The sequence below is a fragment of the Periplaneta americana genome, chromosome 16 (genome assembly GCF_040183065.1).
Source record: "Periplaneta americana isolate PAMFEO1 chromosome 16, P.americana_PAMFEO1_priV1, whole genome shotgun sequence".
Lineage (NCBI taxonomy): Eukaryota > Metazoa > Arthropoda > Insecta > Blattodea > Blattidae > Periplaneta > Periplaneta americana.
In genome coordinates, this window is record NC_091132.1 from 154,359,821 (window position 1) to 154,374,799 (window position 14,979).

The 14,979-nt window shown below is 36.1% G+C and overlaps 1 protein-coding gene across 2 annotated transcripts in view; it reads left to right on the forward strand.

Annotated features, from left to right (window-relative positions):
* The window catches only part of LOC138691472 (zinc finger protein 79-like), a 48,194-nt gene extending 34,567 nt beyond the window's left edge, over positions 1-13,627 (forward strand). The window contains exon 5 of one of the 2 annotated variants that reach the window (XM_069813427.1): positions 9,121-13,627. In XM_069813427.1, coding sequence (XP_069669528.1) covers positions 9,121-9,313 — 193 coding nt within the window. In that variant the 3' untranslated portion in view covers positions 9,314-13,627. Of the gene's footprint in view, positions 1-2,025; positions 6,745-9,120 lie in introns of those variants that run through there. The other variant, XM_069813431.1, reaches the window with a different exon arrangement.
* The last annotated feature ends 1,352 nt before the right edge of the window (positions 13,628-14,979 follow it).

Here is a 14,979-nt window from a genome sequence, read left to right on the forward strand (position 1 = left end):
TTTGTCAAACCGCAAAACAGTGTCCAAAGTCTTGCTTCCGCGGATGTACGCGATGGAAAAAGAGGAAGTATTGAATGAGATACGGTCTGCGGAAATAGTGACTGTAACAACAAACGGTTGGACATCGAGCAGTAATGAAAGCTATTTATCAGTAACTGCCCATTTCGTGAATAATGAAATGAGCTTCAACTCGTGCGTACTTGAATCTTTCAAGTATGACGCGAAACATACAGGAGAGATGAAAAGAGTGAGAGCAGACTGAAATATAGATGACAATGCTACAGATATTGTGACTGCCATTAGATTGACAGATTGGAACCATATTCCCTGCTTTGCCCATACTCTGAACTTGATTGTACAGTATGACCTTTGGAATATGAAGGGAATAGTGACAAAAATGAAGCAAATTGTGGAGTTCTTTAAAAGTGCCTACAAGCAACTATGAAACTGGAGGCTGTGCAAGAAAACTTGAAAGAGGCTAACCTCAGTTTGAAGCAAGATGTCGTTACGCGATGGAATTCTACATACGGCATGCTTAAACAAATAGTCGATGTAAAGAACTCCCTGATGTAGGTTGTCATCATTCATTACCCCAATCTCCCCAGCATCACAAATGAAGATACCGGTACTATCATTACGGAACAAATTTGTGACCTCCTGAAAGTGTTCAAAGATTATATGAAGAAAATGAGTAGCGAGAAAGAAGTCACCATTTCAAGGTCATACTGCCACACAAGGCTCTGAAGAAATGGTGTTACAAATACTTGAACAAACCATAAATTAATGAGAATGTGCATAAAGTGTCCGAAAAGCTTATTGAAGCTATAGATGAGCGTTTTCGGAACATAGAAGAAAATCTAATTTACATAGAAGAAAATCTAATTTTTTCCCAAGCCACATTTCTTGACGTGCGTTTCAAGATGCATGCGTTCTCTGACCCGAGAAATGCGGAAAGATCAAAGCGGGCAATAATATCTCATTGCGAGAAACTGATCAGTAGCTCACGACGAACATCACCTTCAACAGAGCCAGCAGAAAGTTCAGCTGCAGGATCTGCCATTTGGGATGACTGGGATATGTTTGTTTTGCCATTAATTAAAAACCAAATCCCTAAAGCATTGGCAGTTATCGAGGTCGACAAATTCGTACAAGAACTACTACTAACGAGAAAGGGTAACCCACTTGGTGGCTTGAAAGAAAAGTCATATATCCAAATTTATATAAACTGGCAAAATCTCGTTTTTCTATTGTTTCTACCCTTTGCCTTGTGAGAGGATGTTTTCCAAGGTAGGACACATAATTACGGATGCAAGCAATCATTTGAGTGGCAAAAAAGCGGGACAACTCTTATTTTAAGTGAAAATTTGTAAAGTGTTATTTTAGTTACATACTGTGCTTACTACTCAGTTCGTAACAAGAACATGAATAATTATGAAATGCAATGAAAGGAAAGAAGACAAATAAGTGATATATTTTAAAGGTTGAATAGCTATTATTATGAGTGATGTGAACTGTAGTGACATTTTCTTTAATCTCAGCTGTTGTGGAGTTGGAGGGGATTACAAGTTTGGAACATGCGGTACAATGGAATTTGTTGAGATAATTTTTAAAAGTAATGCAGAAGTACCCATTCAGACCTTTGTCATTGGGTACTTTTGAACTATCTCTAAATCTAGGCATGCCATTGTTCACGAATTAACATTTACAGAAAATTTACACAGAGTTGCCAATTGAGCCAATTCCTGGCTGATTCTCATAGATTTGAATTTCTTAAAGCTGCAAAATATGCTTGTGTGTAGAGTGAATTGTAATTGTATACATTAATTCATGCACAAAAGAGGTATTTTTGCCATATGTGTTAAAATAAAAGAATGGCTTAACAATGGATTCATCTGCTGAGTGCTGTTTGAATTATATCAAAATTACTAGTTCTTAGTTTTTTTTTTACATGTTGCATCAAGTAAATTAATTCTTCACAGTAAACATAGTTATCAGAATTAAATACAAAATATTGTTTCCTGGCAGATTTTCGCACCAGTTTAGGAGATTCTAGGAGTTAGTCGGAATCTGTCTGATATAGTTGGTGGCACAGCATCTACAGCAGACCACATAGCTGACACAGCACAGCCCGGACAAATGATTCGTGAATCATGTGTGTCAACTTTGTGAAGAGAAATGAGAACATTGTAATTCATCGCTATAAAATTAATAAATATAAAACTGAACTGAATTAATCACCCAATATGCAAGCGCAAAACAACAACTCAAAGGCATTTTACATGTACGTGTTCAATTCAGTGTTCGTTCAATAATTGTGCGGCACTCGTAACTGTATGAACTAATCTGAAAATATGGTACTTCCTGCTTAAGTTGGTATTTCTTTTCTTCAAATATTCCAATATTTAGTCCTATTAAAGGGGTCTACCTATATTTAATATATATTTTTAAACGTTAATGCATTTCTATTCCTAAGAAAATATTTTAATAGTTAAAAAGGGCCTAACTAACTAACTTCGAAAGTTTGATTTTTGTTTATCTGTAGATATGGATGATTCTGCTTAATTTTGTTTTTGGTTTATTAAAATATTCGAATATTTACTTACTTACTTACAAATGGCTTTTAAGGAACCCGCACATTCATTGCCGTCCTCACATAAGCCTGTCATCAGTCCCTATCCTGTGCAAGATCAATCCAGTCTCTATCATCCTATTTCACCTCCCTCAACTCCATTTTAATATTATCTTCCCATCTACGTCTAGACCATCCCAAAGGTTTATTTCCCTCTGGCCTCCAAACTAACACTATATGCATTTCTGGATTTGCTCATTTGCCAATCTCAAACGTCTGGATTTAATGTTCCTAATTATGTCAAGTAAAGAATACAATGCCTGCAGTTCTGTGTTGCGTAAGTTTCTCCATTCTCCTGCAACTTCATCCCTTTTAGCCCCAAATATTTTCCTAAGAACCTTATTCTCAAACATCACTAACCTCTGTTCCACTCTCAAAGTGAGAGTCCAACTTTCACAACCATAAACAACAACCTGTAATATAGGCTAATTGTTTTATAAATTCTAACTTTAAAATTTTTTGACAGCAGACTAGATGACATAAGCTTCTCAAGCGAATAATAACAGGCATTTGCCATATTTATTCTGTGTTTAATATCCTCCCGATTATTATTTATATTTGTTACTGTTGCTCCAAGATATTTGAATTTTTCAACCTCTTAGAAGGGTAAATCTCCAATTTTTATACTTCCATTTCATACAATATTCTGGTCACTAGACCTAATCATATACTTCGTCTTGGTTAGCGCGTCTGGCCGCGAAACCAAGTGGCCCGGGTTCGATTCCCGGTCAGGACAAGTTACCTGATTGAGATTTTTTCCGGAGTTTTCCCTCAACCCAATATGAGCAAATCCTCTTTCGGTGTTGGACTGCAGATTCATTTCACCGGCATTATCACCTTCATCTCATTAAGATGCTAAATAACCTAAGGTGTTGATAAAGCGTCGTAAAATAACTTACTAAAACTGAAAGAAAGAAACTATACTTTGTCTTTTTGGGGTTTACTTCCAAGCCTATCGCTTTACTTGTTTCAAGTAAAATTTCCGTGTTTTCCCTAATCATTTATAGATTTTCTCCTAACATACTCACGTCATCTGCATAGACAAGATATAACCCGTTCAAATCCAAACCCTCTCTGTTATCCTGAACTTTCCCAATGCCAGATTCTAGAGCGAAGTTAAAAAGTAAAGGTGATAGTGCATCTCCTTGCTTTAGCCTGCAGTGAATTGGAAAAGCATGAGACAGAAACTGGCCTATACTGACTCTGCTGTAAGTTTCACTGAGAAACATTTTAATTAATCGAACTACAGTAGTTTCTTGGGAATACCTAACTCAATAAGCATGTTATATAAAACTCCTCACTTAATCGAGTCATATGCCTTTTTGAAATCTATGAATAACTGTTGTACTGTACTCTTATACTCTTATTTTTTTCTCTAATATCTGTCGAATACAAAAATCTGATCAATAGTCGATCTATTACGTCTTAAACCACATTGATGATCCCCAATAATTTCGTCTACATACAGAGTTAATCTTCTCAAAAGAATATTGGACAACATTTTGAACGATGTCAACAAAAGTGATATTCCTCGAAGGTTACCGTCCTACATTTAGTCTGTTTGAATATTTACTTTTTAAAAATGTTTGTGCATTTCTATTGTAAAATAAATTATTAAACGCAATTTACTTAAAAGTTAAAAGTATTTCTTTTACAACATATGCCCCATTTTCTCAAACACACTTACATACATCTGCAGGAAATTTTTACCACATAATTCTCAGATGGTACTGGTACTGTGATGTTGCGAGTCTACTTTTGTTATATTTTCTTAAATACTTAATCTTTAAACAAATAAAATGTCTGAAATTTTGTCTAATAATAATTAAAAGTTATTGATGATCAGTATATTCAATAGGAATGTATAAATGTACCATAAAAGAATCACATTTTAAAATCCAGTCATTTGAGATAATTAGACAGAATATTAGTTTGTTCTACTGACTACTAAGTCAAATCTCCATATTAACGAATATTGTTGCAACAATAAACCTCTGTCTTGCGATTAAAAACACAGTTGTCGGCAAAAAATGTATTCATTCAATGTAAAGATTCTCCTGATATTACGATATCCTCTATTGCGATATATCTCTATTGAACGATACACTTTAATGGTCCCCAGTGTAGTGTTTTCTTTCCTTACTACTGTAGAGGACTGGTAACTGTGTCCGTGTGAGAGGGGTCTGCCGCAACTGTGGGGAAGAGGGTAGGTACTAAAGGTTCGGGATGGGGGTGGCTTTGCTATGACATTGACAGACAACTACCAGTTCTGAATATATATTGCGAGAGTGCAGTCAGCTTGAGTTTACAGTATTCTTTCCATTGTTTAATTCAGAACTTCCTTATACAATAATTACAGTAAATCTGTGTAATTTAGTGCAGTACATATATTTAGTACAGGATTAGTATAGTGTAGTGATAAAATAGTATAGGATGTGTATAGCTATAGTATGAGAATAATAGTGCGAGATGATAGAGCAGTGATATTAGCAAGAACTATAGTCTTAAACACTTTCCTTTAGTATGGCTAATAGAATGGCAAATACAACTATTCATAGTGAAGCAAGAGAAATAATAGCTAACATCATAGAGAAGTGCGATGAGGAAAGAGTGCAAAAACATTTGAGGATTCCCTTAAATAAATCAACTGAAAGAGCGGCCGAATACACTGGAGTGGGATATAGTACAATTAAGAAGATTAGGAAGGAACATAAGATAAGAAAAGAAAACAGTCCGGATAGACTTCTGAAATCACCAGGAAAGAAGAGACGAATAATATCTCGTAATATACTGCATGTAGACGACTTCGACAAGTGTGTTATAAGAAATACAATACAAGACTTTTATATTCAAGAAAAGAGAGTGCTGACAATACCTAAACTTTTGACGGTAATTAAAGAAAAAACCAATTTTCCTTGGGGCAGAAAATCACTAAACAGAGTCGTGAAAAGCAAGGGGTTTAGATGGAGAAAATGCCAGTCAAAACAAAAAATCTTGGTAGAAAGACAGGATGTTATTGATTGGAGGGCAAACTATCTGCGTAAAATGAAGTATCGAGAAGAAGGAAATTGTGTACGTAGACGAGACGTGGTTCGATAGCAATCTAACTCACCGAAGATGTTGGCAAAGTGATGACGTAATGGGATTTCAGAATAATATGAATTCGGGGAACAGACTGATCATACTACATGCTGGGGGCGCAAGTGGTTTTCTTGCTGGTGCAGAACTAATATACAAAGCTGGCTCTACAACAGGAGACTACCATGGGCAAATGAATAGCGTCAATTTTCAAAAGTGGGTAGTTAATTAACTTATGCCAAATCTTCAACCAAATTCTGTTGTCGTTTTAGACAATGCACCATATCATTGTATTCAGGTTGATAAAGCGCCATCACCCTGTGCTCTCAAAGGAGACATGATAGAGTGGCTGCGAAAGAAAGGAGTCGAGTGCAATGAGACAATGCGTAAGAACGACCTTTATAAACTGATTCTTCCACTGAAACCAAAGGAGTAGTTGTTTAGAATAGATAACATGTTGTCAGGTAGTGGACATGTTGTGATACGTCTTCCTCCATATATGTGTGATTTAAATGCCATCGAATTCGCATGGTCGAAAATCAAGAGAATTGTAAGGGACACGAATGTTACAGGAGATTTGACTTTAACAAAGCTGCGCAAAACTATGAAGAACGCAATACAGGAGGTAACACAGCAAGATTGGGCAGGTTTCCACCACCACGTCGCCAATTTAGAAGCAGAATAATGGGAAAAGGACAGAGTAGTTCCAGATGTAATTGACCAAATATCAATCAACTTGAACACTGATAGTGATAGTGAAGCCAGGGGCAGCGATAGTGAAAATGGCAGTTCATCTTCTGAAGAATCCGTGTGAAACACGACTCTGTCTGCATCCCACTGCGAGCCTACGCGAAGACAAGGTAAGAGGAAATGTTTCTTGCATGCATAATACTACGTTTACCAATAAGCTCAACTCCCCCCTTCCTCTTCGCTTCCCTCAGAAAACCTTTTCCTCACCAACAAGACCGCGGACACAGTTACCAGTCCTGTATAGTACGATAAAGTCCGGTAAAATGAAATGTTTTTTGCTAAGCGGTACAGTACTTACTTGATGGGAATCTCAGTTTAACTGATCGCTATGCATTTACTTTGGGCAACCTTTCTTCTCCTACCACCAACCCAACATTTTAATTTTCCTGGAGTCTACAAGGGAAGACATAATTGCTGAAATTAGAGGGAATCCTGATGACTAAGAAGAGGAAGAAAGTGACCTGGAAGAACAAGTCACTTCGACTATAACTCTAGGAGAGGCAGTAACAGTGTATGAATCACTTCAACAGTTCCTATCCAGTATTAGTGATGTTCCAGAAGAGTACTCTACAGTATTTAGTGTCTTCTGATTTAATAAGGTCTTTATCTGTGTCAGTTTCCGTGAAGAGAGCTCTGAAACAAACTGACATAAGTGATTTCTTTAAAAAAATGTAGGACAGTACAATGGGCAGCATATTAAGAGGGTTACATTGACCATAATTTTAACACTATGTACCATGATATACACGCCAAGGAAGCTAAATAGAAAGCCTCTTATCAATTTAACTCTTATTTTTAAAGCCCTCCTTATAACAATACATCTCTTTATAACATTATTTTTCTTTGTTTCCTTATATATCGCTATAGAGAGATTTGACTGTGTATGACATTATTTGACCTGCCCAATTGATGCTTTGTCCTTCGGACATGCGTGTCTATGGAGGAAGGTTATTTTCCTAGCCTTGACATTGGAGAGAGGCTCAGTTGAAGGACAGTCTTCTGACTGGTAAGTGGTCTCAAAGCCAGACATACACTGAAGGACGTCATGTAAACATTCTTTTAACATGTCATAGTGATTTCCGTATTTTTGATGTTCGATAGGAGAGGAAAGTTTTTGACTTTGATTGTTTTTCTAAATTCATATTTTGATTATCTCCTTCTATCCCATCTCGGGAGACTAAATTTCATGAGTAATGTTTGACCAGTTAAAGCAGTTTATTACAGTGATTAGTTTCGTGTAATTTTCTTGAGTTTACTATCAATTATCGGACTCTGAAACTTGTACCACCAGAGATTAATATTGTTACAGCTTGGTATTGTATAATTTTCGATGAATTAACATTCTGTAATTGTCACTGAGCTTTTCTAAAAAATTTAGATATTGTGACATCATAGCTTTCGTGACTACACTGATTTATCTACATGAATTCCATCATATATTAATAAATGTTATCTTAAGCTATCCGGCCTCTTGGGTAGCTGAGTATAAGCTTCCTTAATTGTGACCGACCCCTCCTTTATTCCCTAGCTGCTAGTCTGATGCTGCGTTATTATTCCCAGAAGAATTGGGCGATGGAATACTATCACAGACAATGGAGAATTATGGTGCAGTGTGTTTTTTTAACATTGATAATATAAGATAAGATAAAATTAACCTTACAGAGAAAATGAGTTTAAACATGTCGATCACTAAAGCTTACTGTTTTCCGTATTTTCTACATTTATTATTTACATTTATTTACACTTATTACTACACTTTTTTACATTAAAGATATTATTCTCAGCATGCCAGCATTGTATCACAGCATGTCAGAGATTATTGGTTATTAATCGAGAAAAAATTCGCTCTGGCGATGGAGCCCGGGACCCCAGTTCAATGCACTGGGTGCTCTAAATCACTGAGCTATACTGAGGCTCAATCCACAGCCCCGGATCGAATCTTTCTACTTTGGTATTTTCCCTTAGTGGCCTTACTCCATATTCGACATATATTGATACAAGTCACTCAAAAGAGTGTGCTTCTTGTGTGACAACAGTTGATTCAGTGTTCGCTCATAAGCCATTAACATATTGTTTTTACGTTGTGCTCATTACAAACAATACAACAGAACTAAAGCAGAACATACCGCCATGATACAATAGTGCACGATGTCATTTGTCTGCTAATTCCCACCCTACACAAGAACCAATTAGATTCACTGATGGCGGCTGATGGAGACTGACACCACCTCTGTAAGCTGATGGCAGCGGTGTGACACCAGTGGAGCATCAGTGACTCCATCGGTGAAATTCGGAACACCATGATGCCATCAGATTGCTCAGCGCTGAGATTCGGAATACGCTCTGTAAAACATTTTGTAAATATTGGTCAAATCATGCAGATTCATACAGGGAACAAACATACGTGCATTACATACAAATACATTTAATTTATTGAATGTATACATTTAGTTTTGTGTAGACCTACTTGTATATTATAATTTGTCATTTTTGTTTTCATTTTCGTATTATTATTGTATCTATTGTGCGAGCATATTATTGGCTGACTGCTGATGGCTAGCAGATCAATATGAATAATACAATAGAAATTATCACTGTTATTTCCCTCGTATTATAAAATTCAATTTTCATACAGAAAATAATTTTCTACTTATTTATTTCAGCCACAGCCATCAACCAGCTCATTACCGGTACCAACAACTCAGACACAGAGAACACAACATGTCCAGCCACAGTTGCTTCAAAGTAAAATGTCGGTGTACATTTCCGGAAAAGTCACAACACTTAGTAAAAGAAAATATATTAATGTTTACTGCAATTGTTCATACCGTAAAATCGGGTGACTTGATATGCTAGGGGGTGACTTGATACACTGGAGGGACTTAATACGTTTTGTTTCGTTCTGAAACATCAACCTACAAAACGCATCAAATCCGTCCAGCGTATCAAGTCACCCTGTTTTACGGTATTCGATTTCCAGTCTTTTTGGATTGTGGAAGACACTCGATTCAATGCTTTTATGTACACCCTCAATCCAGGATAGGAGCTCCCCAATCGTCAAACAATATTAAATAAAATGATTCCTGCATTGTACGAACGGCGTTTAAACAAAGTTAAAGATGTTATTTTGAACTGTAAGTAAAGTTTCTGTCATAACAGACTGCTGGATCTCAATAGATATTTAATCATATATAGCAGTTACAGCTCATTTTAGAGATGAAAACTTTGAAAGAAAGTCAGTTCATGGATGGTAGTCATACTGGCTATAATTTGGCCCAGAAACTCCAGAGAATTGTTAGACATTTCATTCTAGGAAAATAACTTTGGCAGTATCTGATAACTAAATGTAGGAATTATACCACAACATGAGGATATTAGGTTAGTTGTGCTTAGACTGTTGTTACGTCATGAATGACGTGACGTCTGAGGTTTGGCCAGGTTATAACTGAAATGTGTTGTGATTAGCGGCTATTGAATTTTTCTCGTGCATAGGGTTCAGCGTTGTGCTCCAGAAATTAGTTTGTTTACATTGCACTGCGATTCGTTGATTGATTAACCATATAAAGCTACAACATCACTCTGCTTATACCACGGCAGAGTTCCCTAACAGGTACCCATGCACCTGCATTGCTAGCTACGTCCATACTCTTTTTCAATAACGAACACTCTATGCATACCAAACCTTCTAGTCTTTGTGGGTAAATTGCTAAATTTACTGATAACACAAATCAAAGAAGAAGTCCAGTAAAAACGTCTGGGTTGTTTTGCTCACCTCATCAATCTGGTAGAAAGAGATGGCCTGGAATTAATAAAAGGTTTGCTGGTCGAGGTGAAAGTAATTGTTACAGTTTTCAAAAGAAGTGTATCTGGAAGAGAGAAACTGATGGCATTTCAATCCATTGGATAAAGTCAGTCAAAATCATTCTTGCTGGATGTTCAAACACGTTGGAACTCAACATTTTATATGTTGAAACGTTTTTGTAAACTTGAGGATCCCATCAAGAGTTCAGTTCCACTCATGGATAATGATTTGCCCCTGGTAACTTAAGAGGAATGGAAGATAATCCATGAAATTAATGTTCAAAATACTCAAGCCATATGAAAATTCCACAAGATCATTGAATGATAAAAAATATGCAAGTACAATAGCCACTGGGTAATGTTGAAAACAGTAACGTACTAATGAATTTAAATACTATTATAGTCACAATCATGCCATGGTATGAAAGAAAAATTTCACAACCTCGAGCGGGAATCGAACCTGCGACTTCCTGTTCTCCGGTCAGGCGCTCTACCACTGAGCTATCGAGTTCGTCTCACGCCAAAGGCTTGGAATTATCCTTTCATACTGGCGACTCTGTTAGATGAAGATGAAGATTACATTAGTAACATACTATTTCTATGTACCTTCCTTGATCCACGGTTTGGAACAATTCCATTTCAAGAAACAATGCTGTCAAAAAAGAATGGTAATAAATAAAGAGTGCAAATGGGGTACAAGTTGAGAGAATACATCTTTACTATACAAAGTGCTTTAATGACGTCACGAGTGTGAGTGGAGTTGTACCTCTTATGCTGACCTTATGCTCACAACTCACTGGTAGTGGACGTGATTTCGTAGCATTTATTCACCATCCTTCGGCAGTTCTTTGCTATCTCTCAGTGTGTTTTAATTTCTTATCCTCATATCACAGCCTGGGTACACGTTCTAAGAAATACCGTTTATTATCTATGCCTTGCCATAAAACAGCTCACTATTCTTCATCTTTCACAGCATTAGCAATTCGTTTCTGGAACTCCCTACCCAGCTCCCTCAGGAACTGTCGAACGATATTGCAATTTAAAAGTAAATTACTCAAACATGTGACCAGTGCTAAGCCACATACCGATAACTACTAGCTTCAGATTTAATTTTTCCGTTCCTTTATCCTGTCATGATTGTTTTATGTACTTTTATCACTGAAATTATAAATCTTCATTGTAATCCTACAAATTGTTAATACATATTTTACTCATTGTTCTGAAAATGTTTCTTTTTTTTTTTTCTTCCTCATTCATGTTTAATTCTCCTTTGTGCGTATATGTACTTTTCCTCAGTGTTTTATAGTTATAATTTACGTTTACATTTGTGAATTCTTGTAATTTCTAATATTAATGCACTTACCACTTGCATATTCATTGAGTGTAATTTCCAAGGCTTATACAGTAAAACCTTGCTAAAACGTACCCTCTATAAAAAGGAAACCTGCACAAACGAAAAATAAATTTGGGAACGGAATGATTTCCTATGTAAAATAATACATTAAAACGGAAAACTGCCTAACACGAAAACGGAGTCATTTTTGGGCACCATCTAGGTAAAAAACTTGGCTAAAACAGATAATTTTAAGTGTAACTATTGCTAAATTCTTTCAAACCATTTTTAATTTTGCGATAATACTGTACGAAGCATGACATATTTTTGTGTGACTGTACATGGATGGAAGACTTTCGTTATTCTTTGTCAGGCGTTGGGAGTGAAGCTTCTCTAACCATGTCACTATTCTGTGCTTATTGTCAAGGACCTTGGCAGGTTACTGACCTCCTGTACCGTTACTTCTTTCAACCCTCTGGCATTTTCTTCCATTTATTCTCAGTTTTGTGCTAACAAGCCAGTACCCTAGATCATATATACCCAGACTGCTCGACCTTTATAGGCTTTGACGGTAACAACTTTTGTCAGAATAATTTCGAGGGAAAAATTGTTCCGGAGCCGGGTATCGAACCCGGGATCTTTGGTTAACAGAAAACCACAATTTAAGTCACACGGAGTTAGTGTGCACTCGAAGTTGGTTGCTTGACGGTTGTCAGCCCACTTTGTGGTCTGTGGATATAGAGGGAAAAATTGGATCGGTGTCGGTTAGAGTTCCCGAGTAGCTCAGTGGTAGAGCGTTGGTACGTTAAACCAAAGATCCCGGGTTCGATACCCGGCTCCGGAACAATTTTTCCCTCGAAATTATTCAAATCAACTTTACAGGGAGTTATACCTGAAAATCTTGATTTGCAACTTTTGTCAGGTTTACTATGCTGCCATCTAATTGTTACATACGGAGTCACGTCTTAACTCTCATTTCAATTTCATTAGCGACTGTACTGCCATCTCATGTTCGTTTACGGGTGGCAATCCTGACGGTTGTTCTCTTCAAAGTGCTACCGATTTTAACATAGGAATGAGCAATCTGTTATATATGTGATCTAGGCCAATACAGTGATAAAGGACAGTGTGAGTGGAATAAAACTGCGAATAATTATAGTGTTGTGTCAATTTAGTTTCATATTTCTATTTATTTGTTCTGAGTTTTGTGTTAATATGCCAATACAGCGTTCAATAACAGTGCGAATAAAGTAAAACTGTGCGAAAAAAAGTCTAGATGACCAGTTCTATCATGGAATAGTGGCTTCATAATTTTAATGGAGCAATGAAACGTCAAGGTCGTAAGGTCATACTGTTTTTAGACAATGCTACCTGCCATCCAAGGATTGATTTCTCTAACGTGAAGTTAATCTATTTTCCATCAAACACAACTTCAGTTACACAACCGATGGATCAGGTCGCAGTTTACACTCTGAATTGATGCAGGACGTAAAGGAAATCCTACAACTTTCCCTTCAAAAAAAGTCGCGGCAGTGCACTTTAAAAGAAATGTGGGGGGGCCAAGAAACTAGGACCCAGATAGAGGGAGAAAGAGAGGCTGCAATTACGTAAGTTATTAATTATGAAAATATAATTCACCTTGCGTGTACTGTAGTAACTTTTATTTCAAATTATTTCTTCATTGTGTTCTTCCTACAGTGAGCATATTTTTAGTTTTGCTACAGCTCAACCATTTGTAAAACGAAGACCTGTGAAAACGGAAAGAAAATTCTGGAATGATCGCGTTTCGTTTTAGGGAGGTTTTACTGTATAATTTTGAAATTTATTATTTAGTATGTTTGCATCATTTTACTGAACTTGTGCTTGTATAACTATGTCAATTTTTTTTAGTGTTCTTTAAATATTAGTCTGTAATCTTTAATGTGTAATACTGCAAATTGTATCAGCTTGTTTTGTTTCTGGCTCAATGGAAGAGAAGGCCTCACAGCCTTAACTTCCCAGAATAAATAAATAAATAAATATTATTATTATTATTATTATTATTATTATTATTATTATTATTATTATTATTATTACGTACAGCATTTCTTTACTAATTCTTTTCAATCTTTTCTACTTCTTTACTTAATTTCATAGCATTTATTTACCTTTATTTCAAAACATCGGTATGACATGCTGAAAGCAAGTAAGTCTCAGCATTTGAAATTAAGAGTTCGGACCTCAACACTTCTCTATAGACAGTTTTAACGAGAGGAGAATACTTTTATTATATCAGTAAGTCTAGTTTCCTTAATTGTGTTTTTTTCTAACTTAATTTTAAGAATTCATATTGGATATTGCCTTGCGAAATAGACTAAAATAATGATGTATGAGTAGGTATCATATTTTAAATTCGCCCCAGCCACATCATGCATTGTAGACAGAAGATATAAAGACTGGTTTGCTGAATATCGTAAGAGGTTCACCTCTCAATTCGTGATGAAATGTATTGTCTATTGCAACAAGTGCAACCACTAAGAAAGGGAAAGTAGTGCAAAGTAAGGTAACACACATTTTCTATATGTTGTTGTTTTCTAATGCCAAGCATTTGACAATAAAGTTATTTGACCTCTTGCACTCCAATATTTTTCAAAGATATTGTCATGGTTAGCCACTGATGGCACAGATTTTGAGATGTTCTGAATCCATTTCTTGATTTGAGTTAGGAGAATGATATATTCCAATTCTATGGAGATGCTTGGCCAAACAATCATGGCCTGTTACCAATCTAAATGCAGCTACAGACGATTTGCGTGGGAAATCGGGAATCAACTGTGGATTATGATGCAGAGAGTTCCATTTTTTCCCTTGTAATTGTGTTATGAATTTTGTTTGTTGAAGTCTAAGTATGTAGATTTAATAAATCTTTTCACAGAGTAATACGTAGATTTAGTAACAGGTCTGTAGTTTCTATATATGATTAACTGTATAAACTCATTGCAAATAAGTGTGTTATAATGCTGTAGCACATTGAATTGCATTATGTACATATTGTAAATAAATGTAGTAACTTAATGTGAAATGTAAGGAATAGGTGGTTTAATATTTTGAAGTGCATTTACGGAACACTAGAACTATGTAGCTTAAACGACTGTATCATCAAGTTTAGTTGTGATTCTGGCTGAATGAGGACGGTACACTGCACAAGTTAGGATAGAAGAAGAAATGTCAGAAGGAAGTGAAATTGGGAGAGGAGTACGTCAAGGATGTCCTTTATCACCTACCCTTTAACATTCACTTGGAGAATTTAGTAAAAAACTGTTTTCAGAACATGCCAGAAGTGATAGTAGGTAGAAGAAGAATAAAGTGCATAAGATTTGCTGATGATATGGTGTTGTTAGCAGAAGAG